General features: G+C 40.3%; 1 protein-coding gene across 1 annotated transcript in view; it reads right to left on the bottom strand.

Annotated features, from left to right (window-relative positions):
• Positions 1-220: 220 nt before the first annotated feature.
• WDSUB1 (WD repeat, sterile alpha motif and U-box domain containing 1) overlaps positions 221-21,051 on the bottom strand; it is a 68,053-nt gene continuing 47,222 nt past the window's right edge. The window contains exons 10-11 of the mRNA XM_074967414.1: positions 7,767-7,907; positions 221-1,113 (exon numbers count right to left, since the gene is read on the bottom strand). Of these exons, the coding sequence (XP_074823515.1) occupies positions 941-1,113; positions 7,767-7,907 (314 nt within the window). The 3' untranslated portion in view covers positions 221-940. The remainder of the gene's footprint in view (positions 1,114-7,766; positions 7,908-21,051) is intronic.

The following is a 21,051-nucleotide window of genomic DNA, read 5'->3' on the forward strand; positions in this document are numbered from 1 at the left end:
CACTCACTGAATGAGTCAAAAATAGTATGTAATCATGTAATTTAAGACTATATCATGCACATATGCACAAAGGGGCTGAATAAAGGTTTCACAGGCAGCCTTAATATTGGCAATTCCTAACTTTTGGGTGGTTGACTTTGCAACCTTAACACTCTTATTTTGTTTGCAGTAGTTAAATATACCAGATATTTTGAGACACACTCAAAAATAGACATTACAGTATTGCTACTTCTAACAGACAACTTTATTTTTTCAAGCATGCATATATTTAGGCTTGGAAGGATGAGATTTTTTTAAAAATCAATAAATGTCTGCAAACATCAATTTCATCGTACACACAAAAATGAAAATATTTCCATTGATAATCGAAATTTACAGATAGGCAAACTAAGAAAAATGGTGCTTGAGAATGTATTAGATTTTGATTTAAGGATATTCACTTTGAATACTTTGACATGTGATGTTGACAATTTGTTTTTTAACAGTTATAAAGCTTTAACTTTTTGAATCTCAACACCAAATGTCATTAAATAATTCCCTGCAACTGTGAAAATTTAAACTGATAAAAACTGAAAAAAAAAACCCTTAAAAATAAGCACAATTATCCAATGAAATTATAAAAGAATAAAAATCAAATTCTGCCAAGCCTACATATTTTCAATTAGCATTTGAACTTTCTTATACAAAAATATTGTAATTAAAGCTCAAATATTAAAAAGAAATTTTAATTATTTATTAGGCACCAAAATAATTTTTTTTTTTTTTTTTTGGTTTAAAGTTCTGCATTTAAGGGACTCTCTGTGAGTTACAGACTAAAGACATCATGGACAAAAGCTTACCTTTTTCCTTTCTAGTGTTTTAAGATTTCTGATAATTATTTCCTGCCACTACCTACAATTTCATTGCAATTAATTTAACAGAACAATTGGTGTATTCAAGACTAAGTTGTTTCATTATATTTCTGCTGAGTGTCTAGCCAACGATTGATGGCCATTTTCAGAGTCCTATTTGGTGTAAGTATAAGAGATTGGAGAGGGAGATTTGTCATGGGACTAGACCGTCTCTTTGTGCTGATCCAGTTCTCCATTACCTCTTTTTCATAGGAATAGCCATCTATAAAGAGAAAAATACAATTAAAATGTTAAAATTGCAGTAACATAGGAATGTCCATCCAAGGCTCTTAATGTACGTTAGATACTAAAGATTAAGCTTCAACAATACCTCCTGGAATTCAGGGAAGGATTATTTCCAGATGGGAAAACTGAGACACAGCGGTTAAGTGACTTGCCAGAGCACATGGGATGGGACTTGCCAGATAATATGGGACCCCATAGAAATCAAAAGATCTTTTTATTCACGACACTCCATGTTCTGTACAGAATGGATGTAAGGTTCTATATTATCATCTGAACCTTTATTTCTGCAGCAAAAGTGCAGTTTTTTCATGAAAATAAATAAGTATTCCAATTTAGATTTTTAACTACAGTGAACAAAGTACACCACCAGAAATTCTGTCATGTCCTACTGTATTGGTAGATCAACACCAAATATAACTGCAGCAGATTACTTTTTAAATGATGTCAACTGTAGTTAGACACTAAGTATTTTAATATTGTTTTCTATAATTAATTTAAGCCTATCAGAAGCTCGAGTGCAGTTATAAAAAAAATTCTTGCAAATTTAACAAAATGCCACTGTTACAGCAAAGCCAGTTCACTGATGCCAGTATTAAAGCCCATGTGTATTAAATGAACCCCGTCTTAAGAGAGAATCTCATGGTAGCCCCAATGTGATCAAAGGCTGCCTCAAAATAATTCAAGGGCTGCTGAGATCAGATGAAACACTTTAGACTTCAGTGCCTAAGGTAGTATCCCATGTGATACAGAAAAACAGACAGGATTTGGGCCTGGTCTGTATCTGGAAGGCCTTTCTGGTAAAGCTTTACGGGCATACTATCAGGGCAAAGTACTCCTAGTGTGGATGCAGCTTATACTAACAAAACTGCGCTTTTGCTTATTCGAGTCACCTGTGTCCCCATTCCCCCACCCCCACATAGGAAATAAGTTATACTGGCAAAAGCACAGTCTACAGTAGAGGCTTTTGTTGGCACAGCTGTGTCCGTCACAAATCACACTACATCACACCCCTGACTGATTTACCAAAATAGAAAAATTTCTAGCATAGACCTGGATTAGTTGTGATGAATATAAAGAGAATTCTTTCTTGAGGCTACAGGACACTGACATCTTGAACTAAGGCCTGGTCTACATGTAAAAGTTTTACCGACATAGTTAGACTGATTGCGGTGTGAATTTTTACTGACATGGCTATGCTGGTAAAAGCCCTAGCATATACAAAGTTATATCAGTATAAATGCTTATACTGGTATAGCTTATGCTATTTGGAGGGAACCAGTAAAAATCATTTTTATTCTGATATTATTGCATCTATGCGAGACAGTTTTTCTAGTATATCTAGCATAATTTTATCAACAGAACCCTACTATTGTAGACAAGGTCTAACTAAATACAGTCTAATATAAGCACACACATGCTTCCTAAATCCTTCGCTGGTCTAAGTAGTCATGGAAGGGACTGCAATTGCGTTATTCATAAATTCACAGATTACACCCATCAAGTACAATACACCATCTGTGGAGGGGAGACTGTTCTCTGTGTATTGATTTAAGTTTTTATTCTAAAACACAAGATAGAAATTAAATATAATAAACATTGTGTGTGAAATTCTGGCCCATTGAAGTCAATGGCAAAACTCCCACTCACTTCAATGGGGCCAGGATTTCACCCTATACTTTTATGTCACCTCTGTCTAGGGATTATCCCCAGACAGATCAATATTTAGCTACCAGTGACCATTTATGCATCAAAAAATTGCTTTTATTGAGTATCTGTATTCCAAGTATTTTACAAAAACGTGTTTGTAAAATGCTTTTACTGGATTCCCTTCAACCTTTCAAATAAATGTTCTCAGCCTCCTCCTTTATGAAAGGCTGTCTTCGTGGGTTATAGCCCACGGAAGCTTATGCCCAAATAAATTTGTTAGTCTCTAAGGTGCCACAAGGACTCCTCGTTGTTTTTGCTGATACAGACTAACACGGCTACCCCCGTCAAACCTGTCACATCTTATCTGTCCCTCGATTAGTGATTTTATTAGGTTTTACTATACACAAGGCATCCCCTATAGAAATAGCATATTCGTCCTGGATAGCTAAATTCCCAACATGTAAATAGTTACAGACAGACTAGAAATTGTTCCCAGCAGGGATGCAACAAAATGTAGTTAGCCATCCAAGATAGAAAGCTTCTCTCAATTGCAGTTTTTAAATTTTAATCTTGACTTTCCCTCCTTCTCCCACATAATAGGAACTACAGAAGCAGAGATAATCATAATCTTCTCATTGGTAGCAAAGCAACTGCTAAGCATTGTTATCACTGACTATTACTGGTCTGAATTCACTCTCTGTGATTGAGCTACAGTTAAATCATTGATCATTTTGCTTGCTAGCAAAATTAGTACTATTGTTTTTAAACTTTTCACCTAGTCTAAAATGCTGTGTAGAATTAATACATACATGAAATGTCAATGTGAGAAACTCTGAAATAAAATGTTACGTGAAACCAAGTTATGATAGCATTCATTTTATTCTTAGTATTTCTCTCAAGAATTTTTTTAAAGCAATCATCTTTCCATGGAATTAAAAATATTATAATAAAACAAAGTGATTCTGTGGAAGAATTAACAATATTTTCTATTGGTGAACAAATACGTCCCATTGAGCATTTGATAAGTGAAGAAAGGAGGGATTATCAGCAGATCTATTCTATCACTAATTACATTTCAATACAGGCTTTAAAATTGTTTTGCAAAGTTCATCACAAAGCTGTCAAAGGAATCATCAGAGCTGCTAGGCAAAGTCCCCTGTGCCCACAGCCTTTCACGTATAAATAAGAAGCACTGAAACAATGACATGACTAGCCAGTAAACTGCAATTGACAATCTGCATTTTAACAACACTGCTCACTCAGCTCCTTTTAAAAATGCATGTATGCATTGACAGTTTACTGCAAATGCAGTTGGTTAGCTATATTTAAGTCAAACACATTTTCCCCAAAAGTAAACACTGACAATAAAACATTTTAGAGAAAATATAAGGCATTATGCTGAGCCTCAATAAGCATTTGCAACTAATTTTGTTTACAATCTACCTCTAAGAAAGTTAGAAATGCAGCAAAATATTTATATTTAGCATACTCTAGGTTATTGATTCTGAGATCAGAGAGAGAAACTATAAAGGGGTTCTGAAATATTAATCACACATCAACTGTAACAGAATTGATGCATCCCACAAAATATAATTATTTCAGTGCATCAGTTACAAGTGAACTTCTGACTAAACTAAAGCAGAATAGGAAGTAAGAGCCGTGCTTTACCAGACTGCATAAAAGCGATTATCATTATTTTAAAAACCCACCATTTTACCATAACAAGATAGATTTTGTGAAATACAAACATCAGATTTAATAATATTTTAAATCTCTTAAATTAACATTGTCAATTTGGTTTAGTCCAAATCTTAATTTATCTTAACAAATATTATTATTATTTTTATTTATTAACACACTTTTCTTAATTTAAACATTCCCCTCCAGCACAGGAAATACAAACAGAACAGAACTAAAAGACATCATAAAAACTAGAACCTGAAAACTGACTACAAACAGATCAGGCTTGTTTCATTTTCAATCTCAGTGAAATGCACAGAGTAACAACTAGCATAAATTATACACATTTTTGAAAGTTCTCTCCCATTTTTAACAATATAAAAAAAGTGTGGGGTAAAATTTTCAGTAGGCTCCTAAGTAACTTAAACACTTTAGAACATTTTACCCACAGGTATATAATTATTTTGATACTGTCTCTTCAAAACAAATTTATGAGATATTTATGAGATAAGAGATACTGTCTCTTCAAAACAAAATGCATAGTTATTATTAGTTTCTAAGCTCTCTGAGGCAAACACTGTCTTTTCCATAAAGCATCTAGTCTTGGGCATTACCAAAATAAAAATCATGATAATTCTAACACGTTCCTCATTGTACTACAGCACTAAAAGGAGCAGGGACTTTTAAATTCTTAAAGTCAGTAAAAGCAAAATGTTTTATCATGCAACAGAAGTAATATATGGCAAACCCATTAAAATAAAAAAAGTCCATCTAGTGTTTTTTGAAATGAACTAAAGTATTATTTCTGTTCAGCATTTCCTAGTTTGGTGTTCCACTGCTTGATCTGCACAATATATTTTTCTGTCAACTTTCATTGAAAATCATTGGTTTTGGTTTTTTTCTATATAAAAACGTCAAGAGACACAATAACATGAACATAGATCAAACAAACAGTGACTACTTCCAAAGAGTGTAAAAAATCTCATGGTATCCACAAGAGCTACCAAAAAAAAAAAAAAAAAAAAAGCACCACATCCTCAAATCCACCACAGTTGTTTGCAATGCTCTGGTGAGGCAAATCAAGTTTACATTCACCCCAACTCCCTCTATGTAGGGAAATACTGTGGTGATGTGGCACCCTCTAGGAGTGCCACTCTCTCCTTGTTCCTCAGTGCCTTGGGAGTAGCAAGGCATCCCTACACTTCAACCATCTGCAGCTGTCTTACCAGCAGCTTACATAATATAAATCAGCCTTCAAGAAGTTCTACACTATGCTGGGCACTGGACCAGCACCCCACAATCAGTAAGAGCTCAGGAGACTTTCACAGATTCACACAGTCCAAGGCCAGAAGTGACCACTACGCTCATGTAGTCTGACCTCCTATTTAATGCAGGCCATAGAACTTCTCCAAAACAATTCCTATAGAATATCTTTTAGAGAAAACATCCAATCTTGATTTAAAAATTGCCAGTGATGGAGAATCCACCATGACTCTTGGTAAACTGTTCCAATGTCTAGTTAACCTAATTGTTAAAAAAATGGTCTTATTTTCAGTCTGATTTTGTCTAGCCTCAACTTCCAGCCACTGGGTTGTATTGTATCTTTGTTGGCTATACTAAAGAGCTCTTCAAATATTTGTTCCCCCATGTAGGTACTTATAGACAGTGATCGAGTCCCCCCTTAAAGTCACCTGCATACCCATCACTCTTGTGATGCATGAGGTGCACAAAAGTTGGATTGGGTTTTATATATATAATTTACACATAAAAACTATGTTAAAAGAAAACTAAGATTGCAGAACCAAGCACTCAAAAGTTCGGAAATGCCAGAATTGAGATTGCACCTGTAACCTTAACTCGGCCCCCGTGCATATGCATTCTGATACAGCTTTTAATTCCATGATCACATATTATTTTTCCACAGGATCTCTGCCTCATTTAATGCATAGGATGGAGAGTGCTCATTTAATGAGCAGCTATCCAGTTTTTTTTTTTAATCTTCATTGTTCCATGTGTAACCCTAGGTCTTATTTACTGCCCACTAATCAAGTCCTGTTGTGGAGACAAAATTAATTTCCTCATGGACTTTTTTCTTGCACTCATCACTGCAATATCTGAGTGCCGCACAAATAATTAATTTATTTTCACAACACCCTATAAGATGAAGGGGTGTTATCCATTTTATAGCTGAGGATTGAGGCAGAGAGACATTAAGGTCAAAAGAATCCACTAATTTTGGGTGCCTAATTTGACACACCTAGGACCTGATTTTTCAGAACATTATACAGGCACTTTATACAGTCAAAGCATAGTTTCCGTTGACTTCAGTTGCAGCTATAAGTGCTCAATGCTTCTGCAAATCAGAACCAGGGTCTCAAGTCAGGCACACATGAAATGAGGCGCACACAATCAGTGAAAAGTTTGGTTTAAGTGATTTGCCTAGCATCACACAGGAACTCTGTGGCAAAGCTAGGGATAGAACCAGTTACCCAGGGCAGGACTCAACTGTTTTAACCATGATACTATCCTTTGTCTTCCTGTAGTCCCATCTTATTCACTACATACCTTCCAACTCTGCAACAAATGAAGAAGTTGTGCTACAGACAAGAATTAATTTCTGTACACAACCCTGACTCATCCCCACAGCAGGTCTATCCTGTGCACTGTATGAGACAGAAGTCCTGTGGAAAAAACAGCATGTGATTTTGGAAATAAAAGACTATCATTATGGCTGAGTTACAGTTGCAAAGGCAACAGATGTATGAGCTCTTCCCCATCTGGGTACTTAGGGCCTAATCCCATAAACGTTTACTAACAGATGCAGCACATCTGATAAATCCAGGATCTATTTGAATTGCAGTGGGATTTGTGGTTCTAGTTCCATCCAAGCTTTTTAGGTGACATAACACATTTCATATATCATCTCTATTTTTACTGACAGACATACAGTGCCAGGTTTTTAAAGGGGTTTGCTTTTGTATGTGCACATTTCCTGCACTTGTGCAAAACAACTGCGTAATTAGTCTTGTAATTAAACAATTTGCATAGGCACAAAATAAGAGGCCCTTTACAAAATTTTCTGTATCTTAATACCAGAAGCATGATTTCACAAGCCAAATATTCAGAAGAGCAGAAACAAATTTATTTTTTACCTTGATGGAATTTGAATACACTTAAGGATACTAGGAATTCAGAATGCATGTACTTATCATTCTTTAAGATATATATTGATTAATAGTTCCCCAGTATTCTTTACACCTGAACAATTTGCTTTAATAAACTTGAAGTAGCTCATAGACATACCTGCTGCAATGACAGGCTCCTTCATAAGCTCCCTAGTTATAGGACATAAGAATTCATCAGGAATACCAAGAGAAACAGAATCCACCTTGATCCTCAGTTCCTCAATCTTCCGGAAGACTTTACTGCGTAAACCTAGAGACTCTGAAAAGGGATGGTAGATTAGAATCCTTGGAACATATTTCCTATTGGCACATTAACCTCTGAAACACAAACACATTACCAGGCAGAGAGATTGCTTCTGATGCAAACTGGAAGACCTTTCCAGTATTTCAGGAGCTCTGTAAATACATTGTTTCAGAGTAACAGCCGTGTTAGTCTGTATTCGTAAAAAGAAAAAAGAAAAGGAGTACTTGTGGCACCTTAGAGACTAACCAGTTTATTTGAGCATGAGCTTTCGTGAGCTACAGCTCACTTCATCGGATGCATAGCATATTGTGGAAACTGCAGAAGACATTATATACACACAGAGACCATGAAACAAAACTTCCTCCCACCCCACTGTACGAGCAGGACAGTGGGGTGGGAGGAAGTTTTGTTTCATGGTCTCTGTGTGTATATAATGTCTTCTGCAGTTTCCACAATATGCTATGCATCCGATGAAGTGAGCTGTAGCTCACGAAAGCTCATGCTCAAATAAACTGGTTAGTCTCTAAGGTGCCACAAGTACTCCTTTTCTTTTTTTTTTTTTTGTAAATACATTGTTTCTAACTTTTTCCTCATGGTTGACAGAGACCAACTAACTTGTTTTTTAAGGCATAAAAGGCGATCTACACTATATACCAAGTGATGTTCAAAAATACATTGAACAAAACTTGTTTCCCAGTGTATTTTAAAACATCACTTATTTTCCTAATCTAGACAGAGCATCGGGTTAACCATGACCAGCTAACAGCTGATGTGCAGTCCAAAGTGCCACGTCATGTTTAACATAGCATGAGTTAACACGTGTTTAACATGATTCTAGTGTAGACAAGCCCATGTCTGAAGTCGTGCACTGGACTGCATTAGGGCTATGTCTACACTGCAGGTTAGGGTTAGGGTTTGAGTTAGTGTGCTGAAAACAGCAGTGTGGACATTGTGGCTCAGAAAGCAACTCAGGCTCTCAAATCCAGCCATCCCTCTGGATCTGAGCTATCTTGTATATTTACTGCAGCTGCAAGATCCACAGTGCTATTTTTAGCAAACTACCTTGAGCTGAGGCTAATGCAAGTCTGTCTACTTGGGCTGGGAGGCTTGCTCCCAGGTGCAGTGTAGACATACCCTTTCATGAATTAGGTGAGCCTGGGTAGGGTTAATCCCACCCCACTTTATGCAGCTGCTTTGCAACAGGAAGGAACCTCTGACAGTTTGACAGGAGCTGGCTCCTTTGCTAGTCCAGGTCAGTATAAAGGAGTGCTTATCCCCTATGGTTCCCTTAATGACCATCTGCGTGATTATTGTAGGAGTCCTTTAAACGAGACCCTCAACTCTGTCTATGGAGTTTCACACATGCATATCAACAGATTTGCTATAATAGCCTCATTTTCAGGTTGTTTCATCTTTTCTGACAGAAAGGCAAGTTCACAGACATCTGCAAAGGCACCAAAATGGGATATCCCCCAAATCAGAACAAGACAAATTAACAAAATACTCTAGATTTAAGTATTGTTGCATAAATATAGCATTTTCTTCTCAGGATTTCACATACTGTCATTTCCAAAATCCCTTTTATTCCCATCTAAGCCTTTATAAAGCCTTTTTCTCCTTTAATCATTTCCTCTCAGGAAACAGAGAGTGGCCACTTTGACTCCTGTCATGTGTGATTTGCCACTGTGGCATCTGTTAGGTGAAGCAGTATGACCAGTCTTGCTCATCCTGGTCTAAGATATCTGTTACTGTCACAACTAGGGCTGTCAATTAAAAACAGTTAACTCACACAATTAACTTAAAAAAATTAATTGTGATAAAAAAAATAATCCCAATTAATCGCACTGTTGAACAACAGAATACCAATTAAAATTTGTTATAAAATTTTGGATGTTTTTCTACATTTTCAAATATATTGATTTCAATTACAACACCGAATACAAAGTGTACACTGCTCACTTTATATTATTTTTGATTACAGATATTTGCATTGTAAAAATAGCAGTATTTTTTAGTTCACCTCCCACAAGTAGTGTAGTGCAATCTCTTTACCGTGAAATTGCAACTTACAAATGTCGGGGTTTTTTTGTTACATAACTGCACTCAAAAACAAAACAAGGCAAAACTTTAGAGCCTACAAGTCCACTCAGTCCTACTTCTCATGCAGCCAATCGCTAAGGCAAACAAGTTTGTTTACATTTACGGGAGATAGTGCTGCCCACTTCTTATTTAAAATGTCACCAGAAAGTGAGAACAGGCGTTCGCATGGGACTTTTGTAGCCAGCATTGCAAGGTATTTACGTGCCAGATATGCTAAACATTCGTATGCCCCTTCACGCTTCGGCCACCATTCCAGAAGACATGCTTCCATGCTGATGACGCTCGTTAAAAAAAAATATGTTAATTACACTTGTGACTCAACTCCTTGGGGGAGAATTTTATGTCTCCAGCTCTATTTTACCTGCATTCTGCCATATATTTCATGTTATAGTGGTCTCGGATGACGATTCAGCACATGCTGTTTATTTTAAGAACACTTTCACAGCAGATTTGACAAAACACAAAGAAGGTACCAAGATGAGATTTCTAAAAACAGCTTGTGACGTTATTGACATAATCTGTAACTGTACAGATCACTGTTGCAACCAGTGTTATATATTTGCAGCAAATATTGTATAAAGGTTGTCGTGTAAGGGGTCTAAGGAGAGGTTATGATTTGCTGGTTATGATTATGTTATCTGTATGTATGCATGCATAATTTTTGTAGTTGAAGTAATAAATATTTGCTATGTACTTGTAAATCAATGTGTTTTGATTCTGAAGTAGCTTTAGTAAAGCAATTGGTCAGCTTCTTGAGAAAGGAATGTGCAAATTAAGTGCCCAGTCAAGAAACACTTAACTGACAATGGATCTTGGAAAACTCCAATCCACATAAGAAGTCATCCTGGGAACCTGCAAGGTAGCATGTGGGCCATGGCTGCCACCTGTAAAGAAAGAAAAGGAGTACTTGTGGCACCTTAGAGACTAACCAGTTTATCTGAGCATAAGCTTTCGTGAGCTACAGCTCACTTCATCGGATACATAAAGTGGAAAATGCAGTGAGGATGTTTTATACACACAGACCATGAAAAAATGGGTGTTTATCACGTCAAAAGGTTTTCTCTCCCCCCACCCCACTCTCCTGCTGGTAATAGCTTATCTAAAGTGATCACTCTCCTTACAATGTGTATGATAATCAAGGTGGGCCATTTCCAGCACAAATCCAGGGTTTAACAAGAACGTCTGAGGAACAGTCGGGGGAGGGGGGAGGAAAAAACAAGGGGAAATAGGCTTGAATAGAGACTGGGAGTGGCTAAGTCATTATGCAAGGTAACCTAAGTTAATTGTATCCAATTTGCAAATGAATTCCAATTCAGCAGTCTCTCGCTGGAGTCTGGTTTTGAAGTTTTTCTGTTGTAATATCACAACTTTCATGTCTGTAATCGCGTGACCAGAGAGACTGAAGTGTTCTCCGACTGGTTTATGAATGTTATAATTCTTGACATCTGATTTATGTCCATTTATTCTTTTACGTAGAGACTGTCCAGTTTGACCAATGTACATGGCAGAGGGGCATTGCTTGCACATGATGGCATATATCACATTGGTAGATGTGCAGGTGAACGAGCCTCTGCTAGTGTGGCTGATGTGATTAGGCCCTGTGATGGTGTCCCCTGAATAGATATGTGGACACAGTTGGCAACGGGCTTTGTTGCAAGGATAGGTTCCTGGGTTAGTGGTTCTGTTGTGTGGTATGTAGTTGCTAGTGAGTATTTGCTTCAGGTTGGGGGGCTGTCTGTAGGAAAGGACTGGCCTGTCTCCCAAGATTTGTGAGAGTGTTGGGTCATCCTTCAGGATAGGTTGTAGATCCTTGATGATGTGTTGGAGAGGTTTTAGTTGGGGGCTGAAGGTGACGGCTAGTGGTGTTCTGTTATTTTCTTTGTTGGGCCTGTCCTGTAGTAGGTGACTTCTGGGTACTCTTCTGGCTCTGTCAATCTGTTTCTTCACTTCAGCAGGTGGATATTGTAGTTGTAAGAATGCTTGATAGAGATCTTGTAGGTGTTTGTCTCTGTCTGAGGGGTTGGAGCAAATGCGGTTGTACCGTAGAGCTTGGCTGTAGACAATGGACCGTGTGGTGTGGTCTGGGTGAAAGCTGGAGGCATGTAGGTAGGAATAGCAGTCAGTAGGTTTCCGGTATAGGGTGGTGTTTATGTGACCATCGCTTATTAGCACCATAGTGTCCAGGAAGTGGATCTCTTGTGTGGACTGGTCCAGGCTTAGGTTGATAGTGGGATGGAAATTGTTGAAATCATGGTGGAATTCCTCAAGGGCTTCTTTTCCATGGGTCCAGATGATGAAGATGTCATCAATATAGCGCAAGTAGAGTAGGGGCATTAGGGGACGAGAGCTGAGGAAGCGTTGTTCTAAGTCAGCCATAAAAATGTTGGCATACTGTGGGGCCATGCGGATATCCATAGCAGTGCCGCTGATTTGAAGGTATACATTGTCCCCAAATGTGAAATAGTTATGGGTGAGGACAAAGTCACAAAGTTCAGCCAATAGGTTTGCCGTTACATTATCGGGGATAGTGTTTCTGACAGCTTGTAGTCCATCTTTGTGTGGAATGTTGGTGTAGAGGGCTTCCATAGTGGCCAGGATGGTATTTTCAGGAAGATCACCGATGGATTGAGTCTGTAAAGAACTGAGTCATGCATGGACATGTGACTTGCCCATGTGACTCCAGACTCCATTTTGCTGTAATTTTCCACAGTAAGGACAAAGAGGTATCCTTACACCTGGAAGAGACTATAAAAGGCAGCTGCCTCATCTCCATCCGGTCTTCAGTTCTGCTTCATAGCTCTGGAGGGACTTCGCTACAAACTGAAGCTTTGAACAAAGGACTGAATGACCCATCCCAGCTGTGGATGTACTCCAGAGACTTGATTTGAAACTACAGTTTATTTCATCACTGCTACAAGCCTGAACCAAGAACTTTGCCATTACTGTATGTAATTGATGCCATTTAACGAATTCTAGCTGTCATCTATATCTTTTTCCTTTTATGAATAAACCTTTAGATTTTAGATTCTAAAGGATTGGCAACAGAGTGATTTGTGGGTAAGATCTGATTTGACTATTGACCCGTGTCTGGGGCTTGGTCCTTTGGGATCGAGAAAACCTCTCTTCTTTTACTGGGGTATTGGCTTTCATAACCATTCGTCCCCCATAAGGAGTGGCACTGTTGGTGATACTGGGAAACTAGAGTATCTAAGGGAATTGCTTGTGTGACTTGTGGTTAGGCAGTGGGGTAAAATCAGAGTCTTCTCTGTTTGGCTGGTTTGGTTTGCCTTGGTGTGCACAGAAACCCCAGCCTTGGGCTCTAACTGCCCTGCTTTAAGCAATTTATACTGAATTGGCACTCTCAGTTGGGTCCCACCAGAACCAGCGTCATTACACAGCTACAGCACTCGACCCAAGGTTTAAGAATCTGAAGCGCCTTCCAGAATCTGAGAGGGATGAGGTGTGGAGCTTGCTTTCAGAACTCTTAAAAAAGCAACACTCTGCTGCAGAAACTAGAGAACCCGAACCATCAAATAAGAAAATCAGCCTTCTGCTGGTGGCATCTGACTCAGATAATGAAAATGAACATGCATAGGTCCGCACTACTTTGGATTGTTATTAAGCAGAACCCATCATCAGCATGGACTCATGTCCTCTGGAATGGTGGTTGAAGCATGAAGGGACATATGAATCTTTAGCGCATCTGGCATGTAAATATCTTGTGACGCCAGCTACAATAGTGCCATGCAAACACCTGTTCTCACTTTCAGGTGACACTGTGAACAAGCAGCAGGCAGAATTATCTCCTGCAAATGTAAACAAACTTGTCTGTCTGTCCAACTGGTTGAACAAGAAATAGGACTCAGTGGACTTTAGGCTGTAAAGTTTTACATTGTTTTACTTTTGAATGCAGTTTTTTTTGGTATATAATTCTACATTTGTAAGTTCAACTTTCATGATAAAGAGACTTCACTACAGTACTTGTATTAGGTGAATTGAAAAATGCTATTTCTTTTGTTTTTTACAGTGCAAATATTTGTAATAAAAATAAATATAAAGTGAGCACTTTGTATTCTGTGTTGTAATTAAAATCAATATATTTGAAAACATAGAAAACATCCAAAAATATTTAAATAAATGGTATTCTACTATTGTTTAACATTAATTAAATTTATGTTTAATCATGATTAATTTTTTTAATAACTTGACAGCCTTAGTCACAACTTTTTCAGTCTCAGTTTCCACAGCTGTGCTCTCAGTTTCTGAGGTTGTCCATGATGATATTCTGTCTCCCTTAGATGATCTCTATAGATAACTTTGGTCTTTGTCCTGGGATACAACTAAATTCTATATTCCACATCATTTATTTGCATAAGAACTGTATGGGACCCATCCCAAGGTTTATCCAGCTTAGGACAAGAGAAGGAGACCTCTCCTTAGGACTGTGGAACCAAACAAGGTTTCCCGTTTTAAAGTTTTCCCATGTGATCTTACATCATAAAGGGTAAAATTTTCAAAAGCACTTAAGGTGACTTAGGTGCCTAAATCTCATTTTCAAAACAGACAGACATTTAGGGATTGATTTTCATGACTGGGAGTTAGGTGCTTTAGAAAAATCTTATTAGGCACCTGTATGCCTGGGAAACCCTTAGCTGAAGTCATCTGCCCTGGAGCGCATGTGATAAGTTAGGTGGACTTAGTCATTAACTTTCCTTTTGTCCAGCAGCTCTTCAACACAAAGGAACCACAGCCAGTGCCACCTCCTTTGCTGGCCTCTACTTGGACAAAGAAGAGAGCTTAATCCCTTTAATAACCATGCTGGTAGAGTTACTGTATGGGGTTCTTAAAACTAGCCCCCAACCACCACCGTGGTTAACTCTTTAGAGTTTTATATTGAGTATGTATACAGCGATTCATACAATGTATTTCATTAACACCTTGCCCTGAGATTTTCTATTATTATTATTTGTACTATTGTAAAAGCCTAGGAGCCCCAGTCGTGAACTAGGTCACATTGTGCTAGGTACTATACGAAGTGAACAAAAAGACAGTCCCTGCTCTGAAGAGTTTACAATCTAAATATAAGACAAGAGACAACAGATGGATATAGTCTGTCAGGGAAGTACAAGGAGACAATGAGAATACTGGTCAGCATGATAGGCAATGGTTTCAGCACACCAGCAGCCTAAGCATTGTCAAAAATAATTTGTAGGCCTCACAAAAGAGTTTTAAGGAGGGTTTTGATGAAGGATATTGAGTACGTTTTGCTGATATTTATGGAGAGCTTCTCCCCAGCGTGAGGGGCAGCATGGAAGAAAGCATAAAGGAACCTACAGTAACTCCTCACTTAATGTTGTAGTTATGTTCCTGAAAAATGTGACTAAGCAAAACGACGTTAAGCGAATCCAATTTCCCCATAAGAATTCATGTAAATAGGGGGGGTTAGGTTCCAGGGAATTTTTTTTTTTGCCAGACAAAAGACTATATATACATATACACACACACACACACACTCTATAAGTTTTAAACAAACAATTTAATACTGTACACAGCGACGATGATTGTGAAGCTTGGTTGAGGTGGTGGAGTCAGAGGGTGGGACATTTCCCAGGGAATGCCGTACTGCTAAATGATGAACTAGCAATTGGCTGACCCCTCAAGGATTAACTCGTTGTTAATGTAGCCTCACACTCTACAAGGCAGCACGAATGGAGGAAGGGGAGACAGCATTACAGACAGAGACAGAGACACACCCCCTGTGTGTGAAAGAGAGAGACATGCACATTTCCCTTTAAGTACGCTGACACCACTCTTAAGTACACTACCTTGTTAAATTAATCAGCAAGCTGAGATCGCAGCAGCTGCTACCAGGAAGCTCCCTCTGTCCTGAGTCCTGTTGTGTGTCTCCCCTGCTCTATGGAGATGGGGTAAGCAGGGTGCAGGAGCAGGGGGGACATTAGCCCTCCTCTCCTCCCTCCCCCCCCCCCCAAGCAAGCAGGAAGCTCTGGAGAGCAGCTCCAAGCAGAGGGCAGGAGCAGCACATGGCAGTGGGGGGAGGGACAGCTGAACTGTCGGCAATTGATAGCCTACTGGGTGGCTGCTGCACAGGGACCTTAGGGGAGCAAGGAGCTGATAGGGGGGCTGCCTGTCCACCCTGGTTCCAAGCCCCCACCAGCAAGCTCCAACTGGCTGCTCTTCCTGCAAGCAGTGGACAAAGCAGGCGGCTGCCAAATGACGTTATAAGCATTGCACAACTTTAAACAAGCATGTTCCCTAATTGATCAGCAACATAACAACGTTAACTGGGACGACTTTAAGTGAGGAGTTACTGTATTTGAACATTTAACAAATAGGCGATGGCAGGTGGCATCCTGGGCCAGTTTGAGATGGGAGTCAACCTATACTACTAAATGCTAAATAACAGGAACCAACCACTAAATATAAAAGAGATGAGAGATAATACAGGAAAGTAAGAAACAATTGTATTTATTTTCATGTTTGGCTGAGAGTCAGTTTATTCTCCTTCTGATTTACAAGGAAAGAAAACTAATATACTGATCTGGGTATTTGCAAACTAGCACAGAATTGCAATATTGTTATTATACTACATAAAGTACTACATTAAAATTGCATACGCTTAGCCCCACTACCAGAACAAAACAGGCTCCATGTAGAAATCTTAGGGCATGGCTACACTTGCAGATGTAGAGTGCTTTGAGTTAAACCAGCCTTCGGAGAGCGCAACAGGGAAAGCGCTGCAGCCTGTCCACACTGACAGCTTCAAGTGCACTGGCATGGCCACATTAGCGGCACTTGCAGCGGCACTGGGCACGGTGCATTATGGGCAGCTATCCCAGCTTGCAAGTGACTGCAAAGTGCTTTTCAAATGGGGGGTGGTGGTGGTGGAGCGTGACAGAGAGCGTGTTGTGTGTATGTGGGGGGAGAGAGAGTGGGTTTTTCAGGGGCTGAGAGCATGTCAGCATGCTGTCTTGTAAATTCAGACAGCAGGAGACCCCCCCCCCCCGCCTCTCTCTCTCTCTCTCACACACACAGCATTCCACACTAATGGCTTGCTTTGTCTGAGAGCAGATAAGCAGCTGGCTGTCAGAAACGGAGATTTCAAAGGGCATATCCGCATTCCTGCAGCGATTCAAAAACAATGACAAGAGTGGCCACTTGACTTAAGGGGATTATGGGACGTTTCCGGAGGCTGATCAGAGCGCAGTAATGCACTCTCATTCACACCAGGGGTGCAGCAAACGTTTTTCCACTCGCCGAGGTGGAGTACCAGCAGCGCTGTAGCCGCGGAGTCAGAGCGCTCTACGTGCCTTGCCAGTGTGGACGGGTAGTGAGCTAGTGCGCTCGGGGCTCCTTTATTGCGCTGTAACTCGCAAGTGTAGCCAAGCCCTCAGTGAATGAATCAAGAGCATCAAATATATATTTGACTTAAACCAAAGAAAAGTAGTACCCACAAGGAAAATAATTCTGACAGTATACATACAGCCTCCTTCCACAGACCAAACACCATTTTATATGAAAAAATAAAGCACAATTCAGACAGTTAACACTTTTTTCATAAATGTATGATCAAAATGTACATTCGTTTAGTCATAGTTGTCCTTTTCTAGTGAAGCACAGTTACAAACTTTGACACATAATTAGTGCCTGCAATTGGGATTTCTAATTTACATGAATACATTATTGCAAATTCTCTGCCTGGTTTATATATTGCTTGCTCTACTAAGATTGAAGGTAGAACAGCTCACTGGATGCAACTGCAAAATCTAACCCTCCCACAAAAAAAATCCTCCCCCCATAAACAACTGCTATGCACCACTATGAAAAAGGGAGGGCCATAGACTTTCGGGAAGGGTTGATTAAAACATTTTTCAGGGATCCCTAGATTTAACTGACTCCTTTATATAAAGATGGTGTGTGGGAATTTTAAGTCATCACAGCCTCTTGCTGCAGAAGTGGAGCCCATCTGTTTGAGTCTGGGTCCACGCATAACTGCCAAACATTGGGATGTTTTTCAAGGAACAGTTCTCTAACAATGCTGGAGACTTAAGGGAATGACTAGCCTCCAGACACAGGACTACAGTGTGTGTGTATTCTGGTGATTTTTAGAGCAATACAATAGTGCATTACAAACTTTAACTGATTAACATAAGAACATAAGAATCGCCATACTGGGTCAGACCAAAGGTCCATTTAGCTCAGTATATTGTCTTCTGACAGTGGCCAATGCCAAGTGCCCCAGAAGGAATGAACAGAACAGGTAATCATCAAGTGATCCATCCCTGTCGCAGATGCATATGTTAAGCAATACCATAAAGCTTCCCTTTTTTTGCCTGTTGTTTGAAGCTGGTTTTGAATCTGTCACTGGGTTTCCAGCAATGGGAGAGTACTGAATATAGCAAATGATAGTTCTTAGTCTGGTATAATTTTCAATCTTTGTTACTGGAGTAAAGGTTTGCTACCCAAACCATTCAGTCTAACTACTGTACTTTATCTGTAGACTGTCATGCAAAACTATCATGATCTGCCAACATGCTTTTAACACACCAGTGCTTCCTGCTTTACTGTACAATTAATCAACTGTCTCAGACAATGTATGCTAGAGGATTCAAACTCAGTCACATTGTTGTGGGAGTCATTTTAATCAGAAATGACAGCAGATGCCAGAGAGTAAGAAAAATTAGAAGCAAAATTGCCCCACATTTCTTTATAAGGTTGATATGACATGTAACACAAGGATGGAAATATGATAATAAATTCCTGTTTATTCCTAGAGCAGGGGTGGGCAAACTACAGCCCGTGGACCAGATCTGGTCCACCAGGGCTTTGGATCCAGCCCGAGGGATTGCCACCCTTGTGGTGCTGCGCGCCCCGCACCGCTCCCCGAAGCAGCCAGCACCATGTCCCTGCAGCCCCGGGGGGGGGGGGGGGGGGGAAGAGACGGACATGTGTTGCTCTCACCTGCAGGCACCACCCCCTGCAGCTCCCATTGGCCGGGAATGGGGACTGTGGGCAATGGGAGCTGCGGGGTGCAGTGCCTGCAGGCAAGGGCAGGGCACAGAGCTCTCTGCCCTCCCTCCCCCAGGGCTGCAAGGACGTCGTGCTGGCTGCTTCCAGGAGCGGTGCGGGGCCAGGGCAGGCAGGCAGTCTGAGCCTGCTGCCACCCCAGGGCCGCTCCAGGTAAGCAGCACCGGGCTGCAGCCCACACCCCATACCCCTCCTGCACCCCAACACCCTGCCCTGAGCCTGGTGCCGCACCCCTCCTGCGCCCTAATACCCTGCCCTGAGCCTGGTGCCGCACCCCTCCAGCACCCCAACACCCTGCCCTGAGCCCCCTTGTACACTCCGCACCCCTCCTCCGCCCCAACCCCTTGCCCTGAGCCCCTTCCTGTACACCACACCCCCTCCCACACCCTGCACTCTCTCCCGCACCCCAACCCCTTCCCCCAGCCCTACATTCATGGCCCTGCATGCAATTTTCCCACCCAGATGTGGCCCTCGGGACAAAAAATTTGCCCACCCCGTCTTAGAGAGTCTTTTGCATGTTAATATTGCAATAAGCCCAAAGGTGAATTTGCAAAGGAAAAAAAAAAAAAACAAAGGAAAGCAAAGCAAAACATCATAATTTTTTTTTTTTTTTTTTTACTTCCATACCTCAAAATCATATTTTTTTATAACCATCTTTGCCCAATCTAGAACACACAGACAGGCTTCCTAAATTTCTGTCAAGCAGGATTAGGTCATCCCAGTTGCCTCCTCAAAAGCCCTCTCCTAGTTAATCTAAAACATTATTTCTGAAAAACTAGTTTCATAAAAGCCACATTTTCCAGCCAGGTAGTTGGGATAGATTTCTGTTGAGCTATTCCCAGCCCAGCACACAGCATTACCATTTGGAATAAATGGTGCATGCTCAACAACTCCTCAAATCTTCACTGGGGGGACAAGCTGGAGAAGGTCTCAGACATACTGGATCCCAAGCACTCAGGATTCGTCTTTGGAATGTCACATTCAAGAAGGCACTAAAATTTACTCTACAGAGCCTGATAAACGTGCAACAAGACAGAAGGATGATTATGGAGACAATTTTGCCACCGTAAAATTAAGCAAAATACATGGAACAGTCATGGGAAAAATGTACAAAATGAGGCTATGGTCATGGTGGGGCTGATGCTGAAGCCCGAGTCCTGCCCACCCCGAGGCTCAAGCTGAAGAAGTCACGGAGATCTGTTAAAGTCTCTGTAACCAAATCATATCCTTAATTATCCTTAGCTCAGTAAATCACTATGCCTCCAGCTGAGTGAGTTCCAAAAGACAAGTGTCCATAGCAACTCATTTGCAATGTAAACTTCCTTCATTTTATTTATGAATCAAAAAACTACATTAGAAGAATATTACGGTTGCAAAGTCAAGCACTCAAAAATTAGAAAATGCCAGAATTAGGTTTGTCTGTGCAACCTTCATTTGGTCTCCGTATGTATTTGCATTACATTAGTCTATGATTATACTGTCACAAACTATTTCTTTCCATAAGACATAGATTTTTTGATGTAATTTTCCGAGTTTAAAAAACAAGTAAACTGAAAAAACGAATTCCACCATGTGACATCATATTCCCATGAATCGTAGTTGAATAACTGATAGCAGTAGTAGGCTGTCTTTGTCTACATGGACCAGCAGTAGAGAGGAATGAGATACATACTTTGCAATGGGTTTCACAGTTACTTGCTAGCAGCAGATGAGTGTTTTGACTGAGGAATCTTGCTTTCCATTCCAGGTTCTGAAAGGCATAGGCTCTAGATGCTATAGACCTTTCAGTCCTCGTTCCCCTCAGACCTGACCCCCTTCTTCTCCATCCCCTCTCACCTACCCTACGTGCCAGTCCTGTCTCCTCCCCACTCCTGCCCCCAGCTCTTTGGTCTAGTCCGTCTCACCACTTAACTGGTCCCAGTCTACCAACCTAACTACCCACCCACCCCATCCCCCAGCTCCTCATCCCAGTCTTCCTCTATGGGCTTCCTGACTTCACTTTCCCTCCACCCCA

Source organism: Natator depressus, chromosome 11 (genome assembly GCF_965152275.1).
Source record: "Natator depressus isolate rNatDep1 chromosome 11, rNatDep2.hap1, whole genome shotgun sequence".
Taxonomy (NCBI): domain Eukaryota; kingdom Metazoa; phylum Chordata; order Testudines; family Cheloniidae; genus Natator; species Natator depressus.